The sequence below is a fragment of the Melanerpes formicivorus genome, unplaced genomic scaffold, assembly GCF_026170545.1.
Source record: "Melanerpes formicivorus ecotype bairdi unplaced genomic scaffold, bMelFor1.0.p_v2 SCAF_35, whole genome shotgun sequence".
NCBI lineage: Eukaryota > Metazoa > Chordata > Aves > Piciformes > Picidae > Melanerpes > Melanerpes formicivorus.
In genome coordinates this window covers 6,657,667-6,678,224 of record NW_027142387.1, presented here as the reverse complement: position 1 = coordinate 6,678,224, position 20,558 = coordinate 6,657,667, and the positions used below count along the sequence as shown (strand labels likewise).

Below are 20,558 nucleotides of genomic sequence, written 5' to 3'. Positions count from 1 at the left end.
CATTTCTAATAAAGCATTGTAGGGGGTTAAATAATGAAGACGAAATTATCTTCATAAATGAAATTTAAATCATTCACAGAACTGAAGATTCAACAATAATGAACTCTGCAGGTTCCCAGACTCAGTTTGCTGTATGCTGCAGTAGTCTGCCTCTTACTTCCAAAGAAGCAGAAGGAAAAAAAGGTGGTAAAGCTCCACTCAGCATTGAATTTTAATGTTCTGCCTGCTGCAAGAAAACCACTGACAATCTCTCCTTCCCCAAAATTAGAGTGATAACATCCTGACTGCCTCCTGAAATACAGGCTGAGATTTTTCAGGATCAGTTCCTAAAAGTTTACTGCACACTGGAATAGGTAATGTATTGAGAACATTTAAGAATAGGGGGGTAGTGTTAATAGAACTTGCTCTTCTCCTGAAGCTGCAGAAAGGTGGCTGTATGGAGAGGAAGCTGCTTTGCCACTCTCCACTCTGGCCAGCAGCCAGGCTGACCCTCAATGCTACTCTGCCACCTTCTTCTGCCCCTGAAGCCACCGCCTCAGAGTCTAGCTCTTCAAAATGTACATTTTGAGTCCTGCACCTGGGGAGGAATAACCCCCTGGACCAGTACAGATGAGAGGATGACCTGCTGGAAAACAGCTTTGTGAAGGACCTGGGAGTGCTGGTAGACAAGAAGATGCCCATGAGATGGCAATGTGCCCTCATGGCCGAGAAGGCCAGTGGTCTCCTGAGGTGCATTAAGAAGAGTGGCCAGCAGGTTGAGGGACGTTATCTTCCTGCTCTGCCCTGGTGTGATCGTACCTGGAGTATTGCATCCAGGTCTAGGCTTCCCAGTTCAAGAGGAACAGGGAACTACTGGAGAGAGTCCAGTGGAGGCCACAAAGATGCTGAGGGGACTGGAACGTCTCCCTTACAAGGAGAGGCTGAGAGACATGGAGCTGTTTAGCTTGGAGAAGAGCAGCCTGAGTGGGGATCTTATCAATACTGATCAATAGCTAAAGGGTGAAGGTGACAGGGATGTGGCTGGGCTCTATTCAGCAGTTCCCAGTGGCAGGACAAGGTACAACGGGCAGGATCTAGAAAACAGGAAGTTTCATTGGAGCTCAAGACGACGACTCTTTGCTGGGAGGGTGCTGGAGCAGGCTGCCCAGAGAGGTTGTGGAGTCTCCTTCTCTGAAGCTATTCCAAACCCGCCCGGACTGTGCAATAACTGGCTGTGGGTGACCCTGCCGTGCAGGGGCGCTGGACGGGAGGATCCCCTGAGCACCGCCCTGCCCTCCCCGCGGTGCCTACAAGCCCCATCAGCCCCGGCAGCGCGGCCGGAACCCGCCGCTCCCAGCGGGCCGTGCGGCTGCGGGCGCTGGCGTGGCGCTCGCCGGTTGAATGGTCCCAACGGCCGGGCCGGAGCTGGGCCGCGGCTGCTGCGTGGAGTCCAGTTTCCCCTCGGCCGCGGTGGGTGAGGGAGTCGTTCCCCTTCTCTTCCTCCGTCGGCGGCTGCGGGCGCAGCCATGAGGCGCGCAGGGCTGGGTAAGCGCGGCGCTCCTCGGAGCGGGGCCCGCAGCCCCACTGCGGAGCCGGGTCGCGGCAGCCTCCCGGCCTGGCGGCGCGCCCGTGCTGGTGCTGGAGAGTGAAACAGCGGGGGAGAGGGCGTGAAAAGCTTGGCGGGGAGGGCGGGGGCCGGCGGTGCTGTGGTGTGCGCCGCGCTGTGCTGGGCCTGTGGGAGCCACTGCCGGGCCGGCTGGGCAGGGCCCGGCCCCAGGTAGGGGCTTCGGAGGGGGCGTCCTTGCCTGGGAGGGGCTGTGCTGGGGGGTGAAGGCTTGCAGTGGAGCTCCGAAGTTTTGGGGTAGGGAAAGCCCCTTACAGGTGCTCCTGTCTGTAGCTCATCTGGATTCACAGGGCAGCGCTGGGCTGGTATTTAATTGTGTAGGTGAGTGGTTGTAATGCAGTAATAGTTTGAGCCATGTTTAGGTGGATGAGCAGGTTTGCGCTCCTCATGGAATCATAGAATTGTTTCGGTTGGAACAGTCCTCTTAAGATCATCGAGTCCAGCCATTGACCTAACGCCACCATGGCCACTAAACCATGTCCCAAAGTGCCCTGCTCACAGGTTTTTTTGAATACCTCCAGGGATGGTGACTCCACCACCCTGACCCCTCTTGCACTAAAGGCATTTTTCCGAATCTCCAACCTAAACCTCCTCTGGCACAATTTCAGGCCATTTCCTCTCATTCTATCACTTGATAGTAGTGAGAAGACACCAACCCCAACCTGGCTTCAGCCTGCCTTCAGGGAGTTGTTACGAGGGCAGTGAGGTCTCCCCTCAGCCTCCTCCAGACTAAACAACCCCAGTTCCCTCAGCTGCTCCTCATAAGACTTGTTATCCAGACCCTTCACCAGCTGTGTTGCCCTTCAGTCAAGTCCTTTCCACCTTTTGAGTTGGTTTATTTGTTTATTTATAGTACTTGGGTGTGTTTGGATTAAACAAGCTTCAGCTCTTGTCATTTTATTACAAGTACAGAAAACTGTGTGGCGTGTCTGCTGAGTGTTTTGAGAGGCTTGGGCCTCATTTTTCAACTAGTAGTCACACTGATGACTAAAGAAACTTTGAACTCCCATGTCATGTTCTAGAATGACATAGGTGGCATGATCTCACTGTAAAACTCAAGTAATATCTATGCCTCAGATGTGTATGTCTGAGTTCTTCCTAGAAAGTGAGTATTTAGGAGGTAATAAATGTCATGTGGCTAAAGCAGGTGTGTCTGTTACAGCACCCTGGAGTGACTTCTTTCTACCAGAGAAGGCAATTCTAGGATGCACTTCTTACTGCATCAGGAGAGGGGCTTGGATGTTTATTATAAAAAGGTGAGCATTGGGTAGGGCTTAGGTCATCAGTGTCATGCTGAGATCTGCAGTCCTTTGTCAGACTAACAGCTTGCTCTTGGGTATGAACTGAGAGGGGTTAGACCAAAGGCCATCCAGCTTGGTATGATGAGTCTGAAGAAGTGAAGTGGTTTGGTTTTTTTTCTGGAAGGAGTGCAGGGGGAAGAGTTTGCAGATGCCACCAAGCTGAGTGGTGTGGTTGACACACCTGAGGGATGAGATGTCCTCTAGAGAGACAGGGCAAATTTGAGAAGTGGGCCCATGTGGAGCTCATGAGGTTCAACAAGGAAGAGTGAATGTCCTGCACCTGTGTTGGGGCAATCATCATTATCAGTCCAGGCTGGGGGATAACGAGGTTGAGAGCAGCCATGCAGAGAAGAACTTAGAGGTACTGGTAGATGAAAAGCTGGATGTGAGCTAGCCGTGTGCTCTCATAGCCCAGAACCAACCCTGGCATCGGCAGCCGGTAGAGGGAGGAGATTCTGCCTGTGCTGCACCCTGCTGAAACCTCACCTGCAGTGCTGGAGTCAGCTCTGGAGGCCTTGGTGCAAGAAAGACATGGACCTGTTGGAGCAGGTACAGGGGAGGCCACAGAAGTGATGCGAGGGCTGGAAGCCCTGTGCTGAGAGGACAGCTTGAGAAAGCTTGGGTTGTTCAGCCTGGAGAGGAGAAATCTCTAGGGAGACCTTACTGCAGCCTTCCAGTACTTAAACGAGCCTACAAGAAAAATGAGGACAATCATTTTAGCAGGGTCTGTTGTGATGGGACATGGGCTGATGGTTTTAAACTAAGAGAGGATTTTGACTAGATCCAGAAGAATTTTTTTATGCTGAGGGTGATGAGACCCTGGCCCAGATTGCCCAGAGAGGTGGTAGGTGCCCCATCCCAGGAAGCATTCCAGGTCAGGTTGGAAAGGGCTCTGAGCAACTTACACTGTACTTAGGTGCCTTCGTAAAACAAGGCAAAGGAAACAACCTCGACTCACTCAGTGATGTTATTTTAGTCAACTTTCTACACTTGGCATTGGCACCTTTGACTAGGAGAAGGGCTCTCAGGGGCAGGGCTTTCATAAGACTTCCACTGTGATGCAGACCTTTCACCCAGTCTTACTGACAACTTGTCCTTAGCTTCACATATAGAAGAAGATTAACAGAGTTTACAAGGACCAACTGAAAAACCATCATGATTTGCACTTAACAGAAACTCCCTGAAAGGAGCTGGAGCCAGGTAGGGGTTGGTCTCTTATCCCTAGGAACGAGGGACAGGATGAAAGGAGATGGCCTCAGGTTGCACCAGGGAAGGTTTAGTTTGGCTCTCAAAAAAAAACTTCTTGACTGAAAGGATTTTCAAATCCTGGCATAGGCTCCCCAGGAAGGTGGTTCAGTTTTCATCCCTGGAGGTGTTTTAAAGAGGCAGAGATGTGGTTCTGAGGGACATGGTTTAGCACCAGCCTTGGTGGAGTTAGAGAATGGTTGGTGTTGATGGTCTTTTCCACCTGAAAAAAATACTGTGACTTCCAGAACATCTTTAGAGAATATAAACATTTATATATATATATATATATATATATATATATATATATATATATATATATATATATATATATAAATAAATATAAATATATATATAAAATAATAATATAAAATGATATCTATATGAAAGCAGCAGCATCATTCTCTCCTTTAAAGTCTTAATGTGATGTATGCCCAGCACATGGTGAAACTTTTGAGACGTAGCTGTATCTAAGACTGTGTGGTTGATGTCTCTCTTCTCTCCCTTTCCCCTCAGAAGCAAACAAGGCACCCAACCCCAGAAGTCTCTAACCCAAGGCAATCTGACTAGCCAGATAAACACTGATGTATGGTTCACCTGGATTGTTGAATCAATCTTTATCATAGAGCTTGTGTTGCCTCATTAATTCAGCCCCTATCAAATCAGCTTGTAACAGTTTGTTTTTGTTTGTCTTTCTCAGTCTTGGTCTCTCTTCTTTGGTTTCAGATCTTTGATTTGAGGCCTAAGACTGGTTTTTGTCTAGTCAGGACACAGCTTTAATTCTTCTGTGCCCAGGCTAATGTCCAGCTGTTGTCTGTAGGACATCTTTATCGGAGGCTGGAGGAAGGGAGCATGTTGAGCTGAGGACCTCTTCTGAGTCAGTTGTCTGGTGAATAGTCCTGAAGCTCCAGCACCTGGAAAGCAAAGGCAGGAGGGGCACTAGCATGCACATGGTGACAGAAATGGCAGTGCTCTGCTCACACCTGGCTTCTCAGCTGAGGTCTTGTTTGTAGGGAAGTGCACAAAAAACCTGAGTACGCTTTCTCCTTCGAATGTGAGTGTGATCAGAGGTGGTTGTGTGTTACAGAATGATCCCAACTGTCCTATTTTGAGTTGGGTTTGCTGCTCTACGTCATGGCCTCAATGTTCTCATCACCTCTCCGTGTAATGCTGAGGTTGATTTTCATAGAAGTGATCTGAAAACACCCTGGTTTGTGAAGTTTCACCCTGGTTTTATTGAATTACAACCATTCCTCAGCTTTCCATCTGTGCCACACTGAAAGGTAACTTACACATCAGAAAAAGCTTGGATAGCTGAGGAACACAAGGTGCCTTTTCCTGGTGGCCAAAGTTGACGTTAAGAAAATGCATTTTTAAGTGGAAAAAGTTCTTTTCCACACATGAAGGGCACTTGCTCCGTGGTGTTTGCTGTCTTAACTGCTGACCCTTGCTTTTCCAGGGGATGGAGGTAACTATGGCTACACCAACAGTGGGTACAGTGTGTATGAGGAAGAAAATGACAGATTAACAGAGAGCCTGCGTACCAAAGTCAGTGCCATCAAATCAGTGAGTATTTAATGCTGTTTTCACTTTATTTTGCTTTCAGTTACATGCACCAGGGAAGCCATAAACATAGTTTAAAACATAAGCTTAACACAAGGAAGAAGAATCACAGAATCACAGGAATGGTAGGGGTTGGAAGGGACCTTGAAAGATCATCCAGTCCAACCAAAGTGCACAATCACTCATTTGTGTAACTGGGATCTGCCTTTAATTACATTTTTTAGCTAGAGGTGTCATTGTTGGCTAATCTTGAGGACAACTGTGGTGTTACTATCACAGATTGCATTGGGTTGGAAGGGACCCTCAAAGGTCACCATGTCCAACCCACCCTGTGGCTTGCTGTCCTCCAGAATGAGCTCCTGTCCCTGCAGAAGCTAGAAAAATGGAGTTTAGGTCAGTAAACTGGCTCAGGAGGATGGAATACTTGGGTTTGGTGCTATTAGAAGAAAGCTGTGGTGATAGGACAAAGGGCAGTGGTTTGAAACTACAGCAGGATAGGTTTAGATTTCACATTAGAAGCAGCTCTTTAGTATGAGGGTGGTGAGGCACTGGAAAAGGTTGCCCAGAAAAGTTATGGAGGCTCCAAGCCTGTCAGTGTTCAAGGTCAGGCTGGATGAGGCCTTGAGCAAGCTGGTCTAGTAGGAGGTGTCTCATAGGAAGTTGGAAGCAAATGATATTTAAGGTCCTTTCCAAGTGAAGCCATTCTCTGATTCTGTGACCACTGTGCCTCATCAGCTTCTGCTGTAGCAGCTGACAAATCTGTAATGTCAAAACCACTGTTAGAAATAACATCCTAACATACTCTGAAAGAGAAGTTGGTTGGTTTAATGACGCTGATTCCCTCCAGAGACTGGGGACTTCTTTCAGGCAGGTTGTTAGGATCGTATGGAGGTTATTAATATGTAATAGGTAGAACAGTTAATATAAATACTAATAACTTTATCAATAATAATAAAAATCCTGCATGAAAATATTAATAAAACCTATTTACTGCATCAAAATACTCGGCTGTGGAACAGACACCTCACCAGCAGGAACAGCCAACAATGGAAACAATATGAGCCAAAATCCTGAAACAACAAAGAGCAATTTAAACTGTGAAGAAAAAAGAGAAGAGCATAGGCAACATGTCAGAGATTGCCCACAAGGGGGGCAACAGACCTGTAAGAGATGCTTATAAAAATCAGATCTCATAATTACTCACTGCTCGTGGCACCCTGCGGCGCGCGGGGGCATTTCAACAGCACCAGCGTGGCATCGAGCATGCGAGAGCTGCAGGAGCACAGCTTCACCTTCTGTCAGCTTCTGCAGCTTGTTGCTGTAGCACATGCAGGGTTTATCTCCAAAGGCTTTGTAGCTGAAAGCTTTGTAGGCAAGAGGTTGCCGCCGAGGCTTGCAGGGCTTGTTGGCTTTGTAGCATTGCCTGTTTGGAGAGGTTCTTCAGCTGCAGTCTTCGCAGTGGTGCTTGTTGCTTCTTCCGGTAAAACAGAACTGTGCCAGGGACTCTCGGCTCCTCCTGGGCTTCGTCTCTTGGCCCGGTGAGACGCGTCTGTCTGCGCCGGGACACGTCTGTCTGCTCCTGGGCTTTACAACGCTTACAGCGAGGGTCTTGCAGTCTTTCTGGGTAAACTGAAGCACAGCTCAGATTCCAAACTGCAAGACAAGCAAGGCTTGTGACTTCTCCCAGAGCTTGGACAACTGCAAGGCACTGGCTCTTTGGGCTGGTATTTGTAGAATTTCCTGAGACAGCGATGGCCAGTGACAACAAAGATTCATAGATAGAAACCTGACACTTTCACCTGTAGAAGTAGTTTTCTCCAAAGGTGGCCAAAGGCACACACACCTGGCCCACTTGGACCCCAGGGCATGTTCAGATAAGCCTGGGCAAGGTGGGCAATTTCCTGAAAACAGAGCTGCTGGCTCCTGCCCCATTGTCTGATTCAGAGCATTTTTGTGTCTTTTTGCCCCTTCAGGACACAGGTCTTAACTGTAAGACAGCTCTATGATTACAATTGTGTGTGGAGTTCTTTTACTTAACAACTTCAGATCTTTTAAAATACATCCTTGGCAGTAAGTGGAGTTTCTGTGTATGTAGCCAATAAATTCTTGGGCCTAAACTCACTCAAATTCCTCTTGCTAATGATATCCTGGTGCTTCAAAGTCATTTGTTTAGTCTCAAATAGAAAGTAAGACCTAAGGGTAGGAAATTATCCACCTAAACAATTTAGAAGCAGTTAAGAAGAAAAGGTCTGACTTCTAATTTCTTATCTTCTTTTCTGGTTGGCTTTAGTTCAAACTGGTGTCCCAGGCTATGTCTGCAGTGTGGCTGATGGTGCCCCATGTGTGCTCTTCCTGCAGTTGGATTTTGTAGTGCATTGTCATGATCTTGGTGTATGGGGTAATCTTCAGATGATCCTCCTAGAAGCCTTATGTTTCACTCTTGACTTGATAGTAGATTCTGGTGAGATGCAACAGTGAGAAGTGATGTCACAAAACCCAGACTGGTTTTAGCTAATCCAAAGCATGGGGGCCTGGAGCACACTTCCCATGCTTCTTAGGAGCTGAGCTGGTTGCTCACGTTAAGAACTCTTATGGAGGAAGAGCTGCCAACAAGCCTCAGTTGGAGCTTCTGCCCTGTGTCACTTGGGTGCTGTTTAAAAACAGCTGCTGGTTTTAAAGGCTCTCCTGGCTGCTCCTCACCTTTGCTAACACTGCCGTTCTGTCTGTGCCTGGTCTTACACCTGCCTGATTCCAACCTTTACCCACCATGACTTTGGCTTGCTCTTGGACCTGTCTGATAGCTGTGATTCCAACCTTTACCCACCATGACTTTGGCTTGCTCTTGGACCTGTCTGATAGCTGTGATTCCAACCTTTACCCACCATGACTTTGGCTTGCTCTTGGACCTGGGTCATAGCTGTGATTCCAACCTTTACCCACCATGACTTTGGCTTGCTCTTGGACCTGTCTGATAGCTGTGATTCCAACCTTTACCCACCATGACTTTGGCTTGCTCTTGGACCTGGGTCATAGCTGTGGATGTGCTGGGTGATCACTAGGCTGGTGCTGACCCTGGTTCCTATCTCTGGAGCAATGCTCACTTCCACACACAGGTCACCTTGTCCTGCTGTGAGCTTGCTGCTTCGTGACACAAATCAGAGAAGGACTAGACAAGTTCTCAGAAGAAATGATCTACAGCATAGCAGCAGCTTGTCAGAAGAGATGGGCTAACAAGTTAGAGGTGTCAACCCTAGCAACAACCAAGTCAAAAGGAGTGCTCCTGGTCCTCTGTGCTTTAACACTTGTTCAAGGGGATGGGTGATTCATCCTTGGAATTTCTGCAAGTCCATGCAATAATGCTAGTAAGGAATTCTGTGGAAAAGGGGAGGAGGAGCATTGAGGACCTTCTGTGACTCTTTAGACTCATCTAGTAAGACGCCATTTACTTTCCTAAGGGTTGTTGACAGAGTGCTATGCATGTTGCTTTGCTTTTTGACAACAGCAGGTACTGTTTTCACTTGTTACCTGTGGAAAGCCTAGTCAGGTCAGGTATTTTAGACTGGATACTCTGTATCTGTAATTGCTTACTAATATTTAATACTCTTTTTCTTTTGTTTTTTAATAGCTTTCCATTGAAATTGGAACAGAAGTCAAAAACCAAAATAAAATGTTATCAGAAATGGTAAGTATTTAGTCACTAACTTAAGTATGGGGAGGATTAAGAAGTCAGTGATGTGAAGCTTTTAGTATAAACATTTGTGTTCACATCTTGTGACAGCTTATTGCTTCTTGTAAAATGTGAACAATTCAGCAGCAATATTTCTGGTTTAAAAATAATAGTATCATAGAATGGTTTGGATTGGAAGTAACCTCCAAAAGTCATCCAGTCCAACCCCCCTGTGTCAGCAGGGACATCCTTCACTAGAGCAGCTTGCTCAGAGCCTTCGCCAGCCTGAGCTTGAAGATCTCCAGGGATGGGGCCTCAACCACCTCCCTGGACAACCTCTAGCAGTGTTCCAGCACCATCATGGTGCAGAACTTGTTCCTCACATCAAATCTGAATCTGTTCTGCTCTCATTTCAAACCACTGTTATTTGTCCTGTCCCTGCAGGCCTTTGCAAACAGCCCCTCTGCAGCCTTCTTGTAGCTCTCCTTCAGGTACTGGAAGGCTGCTTTGAAGGTCTCCCTGGAGCCTTCTCCAGGCTGAAGAACCTCAGCTCCCTTAGCCTATCCTTGTAGCAGAGCTGCTCCAACTCCCTGATCATTTTCGTGGCCTCCTCTGGACCCTCTCAATCAGCTCCATGTCCTTCCTGTCCCCTTCCTGTGCAGAGCTGGATGCAACTGTGAAAATGCAGGGCTTTCAAAGGCTTTGTACTTCAGACATAACAGTTTGGCAAGTCCACATTTAAGAGTAGGAGGAGGAAGCAAAAAAATGAGGGAGTCAGAAATGCTTGCTTGTTTGTTTGTCTTGTTTTGCTTGGTGGGGGAGAAATCTCTGGATGAATTAGGTGAAACTTTTTCCTCGTTAATTTTCAGAAACTGCCTCTGAAATAGGTTTGGAAGATTCAAAAACCAAACCAAAATCCTCAAAAAAACCCCAATCCAAGCACCACTAACCAAGCAAAACCAGCAGCAGGAAAAACTATGCTTAGAATGCAAAGTTGGTGGGGGGCTTGGAGCACAAGCCCTATGAGGAGAGGCTGAGGGAGCTGGGGCTGCTTAGCCTGGAGAAGAGGAGACTCGGGGGTGACCTTATTGCTGTCTACAACTACCTGAAGGGGGTGTTGTAGACAGGCAGAGGTTGGTCTCTTCTCCCAGGCAGCCAGCACCAGAACAAGAGGACACAGTCTCAGGCTGCACCAGGGGAGGTTCAGGCTGGAGGTCAGGAGGAAGTTTTACACGGAGAGAGTGATTGCCCATTGGAATGGGCTGCCCGGGGAGGTGGTGGAGTCGCCATCACTGGAGGTGTTCAGGAGGAGACTTGACAGGGTGCTTGGTGCCATGGGTTAGTTGATTGGGTGGTGTTGGATGATAGGTTGGACACGATGATCTTGAAGGTCTCTTCCAACCTGGTTTATTCTATTGTATTCTATTTTTCTCTCAGAGTAACCTCCCTGTTGTTTTGCTTGCTTCCTTGCTTGTTGTTTTTATTTCATGTAGGAAAATGATTTTGAGTCCACGGGGGGACTTCTAGGTGCAACTATGGGCAGACTGAGGACACTCTCCAGAGGAAGCCAGACCAAGCTGTTGTGCTACATGATGCTCTTCTCACTGTTTGTTTTTTTTGTCATATACTGGGTTATTAAACTGAGGTGATGCACGGTACCGCTTGCGTAACCAAGGCCTTGATCAGAGCGGGCTAAGCCACAGGGCAATTGTTGTGGATTGCATTCATGCATTGGTTTAGAGAATTTTCATAATGGATCTGAATTTTTTGCCATCAGCCCCTGTTTTGGGGGGGAATTATTTGTAAATCTGCCAGAAGTATTACTATCATCAATTCCTGGTTTTTTAAGGGGGAAACTGATTTATGAATACAGGCAACAGCAGCTGTTTGAAGGCATTGCAAGTTTGCAAGGCTTTCCTCTTTACTTCTGCTTCCCATTCTGGGCCATGCTCTAAATTAGAGCTCCAGATGCAGGCATAAGATAAATTCTAGGTTGCAGAAGCACAAAGAATATTTAGATCTCTCTGAATTGTTTTTTCTCTGGATTTTTAAAAGTCTGGCCTGAAGCTAACAAAGAGTGGAGCCCCAAGAAGCTTTTTGTGGCTAATTGCCCTACTGTATGGGTTTAAGTAGCTTAAAATCTGTGTTTTGGGGAGAAGTTACTTAAAACTGGATTTAGTGGTGTGGTTTTTTTAATTGAAATGTGGTAATCCACATTCACACATTGGCTCTTGTGAGCAAATCACAGAACCACAGAATGGTTTCCTGTGGGAGGGACCTTCAAGATCATCTTTTCCAACCCTCCTGCCATAAGCAGGGACACCTTCTACCAGATCAGCTTGCTCAAGGCCCCATCCAATCTAGCCTTGAACACTGCAAGGCTTGGAGCTTCCACAGCTTCTCTGTGCAGCCTGTTCCAGTGCCTCACCACCCTCATGGGGTAGGATTGCCTCCCCATGTCTCATCTCAGCCTGGCTTCTTCCAGTTTGAAGCTTGGCCTGTCACTCCATGCCTTTGTCAAAAGTCCCTCTTCAGGTCTGCTGGAGGCCCTATTCAAATCCTGGAAGGCTGCTTGCAGGTCTTCATGCACCTTTCTCTTTTCCAGGCTGAACAAGCCAACTCTCTCAGCCTTCATGGACACAGTACAAACATTTTCTTTATACATAAAGTATCTAAAATGATTCCATTGAATCACCAGAACTTTTTTCCATTCCTGTGTTTACTCTTCAGTCTGTGATCCCTAAATCTGCACTGCCTGATGTCTGAGGTAAGGGATTTGAATTTTTATATTGAAGTAGAAGATGCTGCACCCGCTGGAGGTGCTGTCATTTGAAAGTGTTTTTATTTTTGAAGACAGCTTTGGCTCACCAGTTTCTAATAGTTGAAGTTCTTACACTGTGCAGTTTAATGTTGAAGAAACCTCCTTTTCCTAGCTATTGAAATTCTATCTGCAGGGTTCAAAAGACTTCTAGCAATACTGTACAGTCTGTTGCCATTAATAACTAATGATCAACTGACAAATAAACTCTCCTGTAGTATTGCAGCTGGTGGTGGTCATGGACATTCTTTGCTCCTGTAGAAGACCAGGATACTTTTTGGAAATGGTGCTGCATTTAAGGGGCTATGCTTACAATTGCTTCCTAATGTCTAACCTCAATCCAGCTTCTTCCAGTTTGAAGTCATCACCCCTTGTCCTGTCACTCTGTGTTGCTGTCAAAAGTCCCTCTACAGCTCTCTTGGAGGCACACTCCCAATACTGGAAAGCTGCTAGTAGGACTCCCTGGAGCCTTCTTGTCTCCAGGGTAAGCAACACCAACTTGCAGAGAATCACAGAATGTAAGGGATTAGAAGAGACCTTGAAGGATCATCCAGTCCAACCCCCCCTGCCAGAACAGGATCACCTAGGACATGTCACACACAAACACATACAGGTGGGTTTTGAATGTCTCCAGAGGAGGCTCCACAGCCTCTCTGGGCAGCCTCCTCCAGGGCTCTGGCACCCTCACAGTGAAAAAGTTTTCACTTCTGTTCCTGTGGCACCTCCCCTGCTCCACCTTGCATCCATTGCCCCTTGTCCTATCATTGGACATCCCTGAGCAGAGCCTGGCTCCATCCTCCTGACACTGCTTCTGTGCTCCAAGCTAAAGAGAACCTCAGACTTTCATCAGCAGGGAGAGGGTTCCACTCCTATCTCTGTAGCAGAGGTGCTCCTTGGATCATCGTGGTGGCCTCCCCTGTAGCTGCTCTAACAGTTCCATGTCCTTCTGGTGCTGGGGGCTCCAGACCTGGACACAGGACTCCAGGTAAGGTCTCAGAAGAATAGATTAGATGGGGAGAATCACTTCTCTCAGGCTGCTGGGCACGGTTGTGTGGTGGGCAGTAGTAAAATAAGCAATGTTGGTTCAGCCACTTGTCTTCCCTGTTGGTTTTCCTATGTAATGGAAGCACAACACTTGTGTAATGCAAAATGGCTCCACACAGACTGTGGAACAGCAATTTCCAGCTGATTGGATCTTTTGTCTGTTAAAAGGTCTAAAATACCTCTGCAAGTAAGAGAGCATCCAAGTGCCAGCGCCAGGATTGTCTTGATGTGACAATTGCTAGGCTTGTTAAACAGGCAGAGTATTCCCAAGTGCCTGTGGCTTCCTTGCTGTGTTTCTTCAGTTAAGGGTTTTATCTGGAGGTTGTTGTTGTTCTCTAGACAGGGCTGGAAATGGGGAGAAAGCACAACCACAAGGACTGTTTGAAGCCTCCAAACAACTTTCTATGTCTATTAGACAACACAAAGGGTTTTTTTACTTCCTAAGTGCTGACACACAGCTTTGTTAGGGGCTTTTAACATCAACATGTTGGAATGAAATGCAACTGAAAGTTACCTAGTGAAAACGTGACTTAATTCTGCACTCATTCTGCACAGCTCCCTTACTTCAGCTCCACTAAAAGGTCATGAGAGTGCTGCAACACTGCAGGAGGTTGTCCAGGGAGGTGGTTGAGGCCCCAGCCCTAGAGAGATTCAAGCTCAGGCTGGAGAAGGCTCAGTCCCTCTGGAGGTTCCTTCCAACCCAAACCATTCTAGGATTCTGTAAGTTGGTTTAGAATTGTTACAGTGACTTATATCAGGCTGAAATTGCTTTGACATTATTTCAGTCAGGGAAAGGGAACAGCAGCCTTAGAATTTTCCAGAACCCCTGCACTTTCCTGGTCATTTTTTGGTAGAAAAGTATGATTTGAGGACTCTGGTGTGAGTTTAAGCAGAGATACCACAGGAAAATCATAGTAGCATTAACTGTGCTGTTCCACAGTTGCAGTTCATAGCAGTTATGATTGTTCTGCATTTGCAAATCTTCTGGCCATCATTTTTACACAGTACTTGTGTGCATGTCTCACTTCAATGTAACTTAGCCTCTACCTAGGAACCAGGCAGATTGTTTACAGGTGGAAGGCAATGTCAGCTTTTAACTATCAAACTGTTAACCTTGCAGTGTCATGGAGAGTACCTGGGAATGCTTCATCACCACTTCAGTGATAAGGAGAATTCCACTGATGGTTTTTGGCTTTCCTGGCTAAGGAAGAGTTTAAATAATTACACACATTTTCCATATTGTTTCATATTCTTCTTTAATAATTACACAGAAGACAGGGTGAGGTGCTGCTGAAGTTCAGCCTCCAAAAGCTTCAGCTACTATTCAGCTGTTGCTCACAGAATAATTCTACAATCAAAAATCACCTCTCACTCCCACACATCCGTGGCTGTGCTGTGAGTCGATGTAGACCTAGCAAAGATGCCAGAGCTGATTTTGATGATTCCTAGCTAAGTGAAAATGGAGAAGATATTTCTAATTAAGAGCAAAATCACTTTTCCAGGAGCTGAATACAGCAGGGAATACTCTGCCTTAATTACTGATCTTGAAAGCAGAGCTCCCATGAAGTATGCCTTGATTTTCTTGTAGCTCTAGCCTGACTTCTTTTTTCCTGGGTGCTTAGTTTGGCTCACAGGACTCTCCAAAGCAGTAATTGCTGAAAAAATGGAAAAAAAAACACTTTGCAGGGAATGTTTTCAGAGAGGACACAGAATGGTTATGGTTTTGATGGCAAATGACTGATATCTCTACTTATTTACCCCTAAAAAGATGTAGTGGTAGTTACCTTCACTGTGCAGCTCAGCCGTGCTTTGCTTGCTTAATCTCCATGGCAGAGTGGAGAAGAGTCACTTGCTGGGAAGTATTTCCATGTGTTTGCAGATGATGGAAAGCATGATTTCATCTGCACCACCTCCTATGGAGAGCAGTCTCATGTCTCTAGAAATAAGAGTAGAGTTAAACATAGAATCATAGAATGGTTTGGGTTGGAAGCGACCTCCAAAACTCATCCAGTTCAAACCCCTGCAGTCAGCAGTGACATCCTCCACTAGAGCAACTAGCTCAGAGCCTTGGCCAGCCTGACCTTGAGTATCTCCAGGGATGGGACCTCAACCTGTTGCAGTGTTCCAGCATCCTCATGGTGCAGAACTTGTTCCTTACATCCAATCTGAATCTGCTCTGCTCTCATTTCAAACCATTGCCCCTCGTCCTGTCCCTGCAGGCCTTTGCAAACAGTCCCTCTGTGGCCTTCTTGTAGCCCCCCTCAGGCACTGGCAGGCTGCTATTAGGTCTCCCTGGAGCCTTCTCTTTTTCAGGCTGAACAACCCCAGCCTCCCTCCATTTCCTGCCTGGGTTGAGGGCTCCAGAGCTGGATGCAGCACTGCAGGTGAGGTCTCAGCAGGGCAAAAAGGCAGAATCACAAAAACCTCAAAGCACTGAAACATTTCTGCTGAAGCACCTCTGCTTATTTCCATAACCTGAAGGTTCCCCACCTTAATCTGGGCCTTGTTGAAGGCGGCAGAGCAGGAACAATGGCAGGTTACTTTGTGCTGCTGTGCTGCCTGCTTTTTGGAGCTGCAGAAAGTCTCTCCAGTACCTTCATTTTGCACCATCACAACACTGTGCCGAGAGAGATGAATTCTCGGAATTCCTTTGAGGTGCTGATAAAAATCCCACGCTTGCCTGCCACAGGCAGGCACCTCAATGTTGCGCTCTCCCCCTCTCAAATGATTTTCAACTAGCTTGTTTTCAGCATGACAACCAAAAACCATGGGACTTCCTCCTGCAGGAATTGTGTGAGGCAGCTGGGGAGGATACTAAAAGCCAGGTTGTGTATCAGCTCTTTAATCTAAGGTGATGGTTTGAGAGTTGATGTTGTAGTGCTGCATTATTCACACAGCATGTCAATATTTTAGTAGCTATAAATATTAGAATTTGACAGCCCTGGGTAGCTGCCCTGGAATGCTTTTGATCTGCCTTAGCAGCACTTTGCTTTCTGATTTCTCCCTCACCTTCTTGCTGCTCCCCCATGACACAGCAGCACATCCTGCAGCTCTGCTGAGGTGAGCACTGACCTGTGATGGCTTCACCCTGACCAAGGACTGTGAGGAACCAGCCTGCAATGCACCATCTGGTTCCACCAAGGTGTCTTGAGAGACCAGCCCCCTATCTGCAAAGAGTTTGAGTCAGGAAACCCCATGTCCCTGAAGCAGCCACGGTGGATGACAAGACTTATTCTAATTAGCCACAGTAAGAAATGTCAATGCTGCAAAGCAATCTACTTACTGATGAATACAGCCCCCTATAAAGAATTTCTTCAATGCTGTGCTTAAGAGCCACTTAAGAGGGAAGCTGAGGAGCCCTTCCCACCCACCACATGCAACCCAGGCTACCAAGAATCTAGGCAGCACCAAGAAGGACCCTTTTCCTAAATTATGTTGTCTTTGAGGCATTGCAGACAGGGGAGAGAAAAACCACACACAACTTGACTCTGGCTCTCTCCTGCAGAATCCTGCTGCTAGGGTAAAGCCTGGGAAGTCCACTCTGCCTGCTTTTTATATTGGATTTTTCCATTAAACGCTGAGATTCAGGCTCAAAACTTTTTCAAACCTGTTCCCCTTCTCACAATCCCTGCAACTGAAAATGAGTCATTTATGTACAGAAAATCAGCCCAGTACTGGCACCTAGATCATAGAATGGTTTGGGTTGGAAGGGACCTTCACGACTTTCTAGTTCCAGCCCACCTCCCACTAGCCCCTCTTGCTCCAGGTCCCATCCAACCTGCCTTTCAGCACTTCCAGGCTTGAAGCCTCCACAGCTTCTCTGGGCAGCCTGTTCCCTCTGTGGGGAAAAAGATAAATCTGATTTTCATTGGGTTTGGAAGAAAGCTTCTGCTTTGGTTTAGTTCTGATCTTGCAAACAAAGACCAAGAAGAAAGCTGCCTGCTTGCTGGTAGCCTGGTCTCCTTTCTTCCCTGTCCTGTTGTCTGGCAGGTACCAGAGGACCAGCAAGGGAAATACTTCTTTCACCTGCCATTGAGGCTAACCTGTGGGTAGTTCCAACTCCAGAGTTGGAATGCAAAGCCAAGATACACCAAAGGAACAGTCCGCCTCTGTCCTGACCCTCCAACACATCAACAGAACCCTGATGTCCTTTCATCCATGCTGTGCACCAGAGACATGCCCTTCAGTGGAGCAACACTCCTCACACCAGCCAGGAGCTGGTGCCCTTTTCAAGCAGGTGATCTGTTAGTAGGATACCTAAGAGGCCACAGTTCAGCAGAGCTCTTTCCTGTTCCCACCACTCACTTGCTTACCTGTAATACCTGCTCACCAGAACCTCGTTGGTGAAGCCCATCCCTCCCCAGAACTGGAGACAGCTGTCAGTCACTTCACGGGACAGGCGGCCTGCCTTCAGCTTACCCATGGAAGCAAATTTTGTCACATCATGGCCTTCCAGATAGAGATCTGGAAAAGGAAAAACATCAACAAGCAGAGTTACACACAGTGTCACTGACCACAGCCTGCCTCTCTGCCAATCATCTCCCCCTGTTCTAGCCTGACCATGTCCTTTGCATGAACTTTTGAGGCAACCTTCTTGACATTTGTTTTGGGCCCATTTCTCTTTAGTATCTTTATCAATTATTTGGACAAGGGGATCTGGTTTTCCCTCAGTAGGCTTGCAGATGACACAAAATTAGGTGGGAGTGGTGATCTGCTGGGGGGGGTAGGAAGACTGCAGAGTAACCTGGGCAGGCTGGATTCATGGGCTGGGGCTAACTGCATGAGATTCAACAAGAACAAGTGCCAGGTCCTGCACTTGGGTCACAACCACCCCATGAAGGCTCCAGGCTTGGGGCAGAGTGGCTGGAAACTGCTCAGCAGAGAAAGACCTGGGGGTAGTGGGTGACAGCTGGCTGAAGATGAGCCAGGGTGTGCCCAGGTGGCCAAGACTTACCAGCATCCTGGTCTGGATCAGCAATAGTGTGACCAGGAGGACCAGGAAAGTGTTTGTCCCCCTGGACTGAGCACTAGTGAGGCCATACCTTGAGTCCTGGATTCAGCTTTGGGGCCCTCACTACAAAGAGGTCATTGAGGTGCTGGAGCAGCTCCCAGGAGGGGCAAGGAAGCTGGGGAAGGGTCTGGAGAACAGGGCTGGTGAGGAGCAGCTGAGAGGAGACCTGTCTCTGCAATTCCCTGAAGGGAGGTTGAAGCCACGTGGAGGTTGGTCTCTTTGCTTTACTCTCAAGTGATAGGAGAAGAGGAAATGGCCTCAAGTTGCACCGGGGGAGGTTTAGGTTGGAAATTAGGAAAAATTACTGCAAGAGTGGTCAGGCATTGGAACAGGCTGCCCAGGGAGCGGGTGGAGTGCCTGGAGGTGGTCCAGAAATACGTGTCTGTGGGAGCTTGGGACAGGGTTTAGTGGGCAGTGGGGTGTTGGGTCAATGGCTGGACATGATCTTGGAGGCCTTTTGCAGCTGGGGCAATTGCCTGCTTGTGGGGAGGCAGCCCCTGTGGGCAGGCAGCTGCGGGTGCTCACCCACAGTGCGGAAGAGGAGGGAGCGCAGCAGCTCCACCTCGGTGGCCAGCTCGGCCAGGCGGAAGTGCATGGCCTGGTTGTGCAGCACCGGCTGGCCGAACGCCTGCCGCTGCCGCCCGTACTCGATGGTCTCTTGGATGACAGTTTCCAGGGGTACCAGCACTGAAAGAAGCAAAGCACAGAAGACATCATTTCAGTCACTGGGTCCTTCTCCTTGCTGAAAACCACAGTGGCTCTTCCACATGGTGCAGACAGCATCACCTCCCTTCACGCTTCATCCCTGCGCTGCAGACTGCATCCCACCAACTTCCCCCTGCTGTGGCACTGCCAGAGAGCACTGCCTGCACATGCTGTCCCCTCACATCCCATAGTGTGATCCCCTTTTCCCATTCCCCCAGTAGAAATAAGTATAAACAAAAGTCCTCCTTTTCTACTGAGCATGAACACCCTGTGGCCATCCCACTGCTGCTTGTCTGGGCAAGAAAACAAACTGCTCCTTTCAGGGACATTTCTGCTGGGGAACATCCTTGCCCCATAACACACCACCATGCCATGTAGAACACGGACAGCTTTCTCGTATCTCCGTGGTCTCCAGCTTGAGAGATGCTAAAGAAAGAGAAGGACACATGGGAAGCACACAGCCCACTCTGGGCTGCTGGGAGGAAAACTAAGCAGCACAGGCCAGCAGTGGGAGAGCAGAAGGGAGGTAAGAGTAACAAAATCATGGAATGGTTTGGGTTGGAAGGGACCTTAAAGATCATCTAGTTCCAACCCCCCTGAACTTGTGGATGGCCTGTCATTGGAAGTTTTCAAGGACAGGTTAGGGAGGAACTTGTTCAAGGACATGGGGAGAGACTTTTTACAAGGGCAGGTAGTGATAGGACCAAGGGGAATGGACTGAATCTGGAAGAGGGGAGAGTTGAGACTGGAGATTAGGAAGAAATTCTTTCCAGTGAGGGTGGTGATACACTGGAACAGGTTGCCCAGGGAGGTTGTGGATGCCCCATCCCTGCAGGTGTTCGAGGCCAGGCTGGCTGGGACGCTGAGCAAGCTGGGCTAGTGGAAGGTGTCCCTGCCCATGGCAAGGGGTGTGGAACTGATGATTTTAAGGTCCCTTCCAACCCAAACCATTCAGTGATTCTATGATTCATCAAGCTGTGTGGGGCTTTGAACAACCTGATCTAATGAAAGATGCCTCTGCCCATGGCAAAGAGCTTGGACATGATCTTCAAAGGTCCCTTCCAACCCAACCCTTCCTGTGATGCAGGTATTTACGAGCACAGCTTTAACATGGCAAAGCTCAACTGTGCAGCAAACAGCAACAAAACATAATGAAGACCACAACTACCAGCCTTGCACAACAGCACACAGTCCTCTGCCAGCCATGCAAGCATAGAGAAACACCAGTGTGAAAAGTGAAACTCATTTTCCCCCTATTTGTGGTGGCTTGGGAGTGTTTTTTTTCCTCATATAATGTTCTCCACATCCTCAGACAAGCTTGGCCCCACAGGTTTCAGCTGACAGCACATGCAGGAAAGGTCACCCTAGGGCAGCCTGAGGAGCACATAGTCAACCCCACAGCTGAGGGGTTGTGAAAGCACTTGGAGTTGTCAGAAGCAGAACAATCTTTTCCTCATTCCTCCATCAGCTTATGTGTTCCCACTTGAAACTTCTGCTCACTGCAAACACACTGCCTTCCTACAGCTCTCAAAATCCAACTAAGGATCTTTTTCTGAGGCTGTGGCTGCTCAGTCTCTAGTGAGATGGAGAGTAAGCTCCAG

At 47.8% G+C, this 20,558-nt stretch overlaps 2 protein-coding genes across 2 annotated transcripts in view; one reads left to right on the top strand and one right to left on the bottom strand.

The window, feature by feature from the left end:
- The first annotated feature begins 1,341 nt into the window (after positions 1-1,341).
- BET1 (Bet1 golgi vesicular membrane trafficking protein) lies at positions 1,342-12,422 on the top strand. The gene is made up of 4 exons (XM_068157027.1): positions 1,342-1,524; positions 5,609-5,715; positions 9,338-9,394; positions 10,873-12,422. Exons 1-4 carry the CDS (start codon positions 1,506-1,508, stop codon positions 11,026-11,028), a joined length of 339 nt encoding a protein of 112 aa, XP_068013128.1. The 5' UTR covers positions 1,342-1,505; the 3' UTR covers positions 11,029-12,422.
- A 2,049-nt stretch (positions 12,423-14,471) lies between these two features.
- LOC137450463 (probable acyl-CoA dehydrogenase 6) overlaps positions 14,472-20,558 on the bottom strand; it is a 78,877-nt gene continuing 72,790 nt past the window's right edge. The window contains exons 7-10 of the mRNA XM_068157026.1: positions 18,778-18,939; positions 17,555-17,705; positions 15,026-15,177; positions 14,472-14,896 (exon numbers count right to left, since the gene is read on the bottom strand). Of these exons, the coding sequence (XP_068013127.1) occupies positions 15,087-15,177; positions 17,555-17,705; positions 18,778-18,939 (404 nt within the window). The 3' untranslated portion in view covers positions 14,472-14,896; positions 15,026-15,086. The remainder of the gene's footprint in view (positions 14,897-15,025; positions 15,178-17,554; positions 17,706-18,777; positions 18,940-20,558) is intronic.

Bases quoted from the DNA above. Each gene is read 5' to 3' on its own strand.
- BET1 (XM_068157027.1), top strand. The intron at 5,716-9,337 runs GTGAGTATTTAA...GTTTTTTAATAG, and splicing joins AAGTCAGTGCCATCAAATCA to CTTTCCATTGAAATTGGAAC. The intron at 9,395-10,872 runs GTAAGTATTTAG...TATTTCATGTAG, and splicing joins ATAAAATGTTATCAGAAATG to GAAAATGATTTTGAGTCCAC.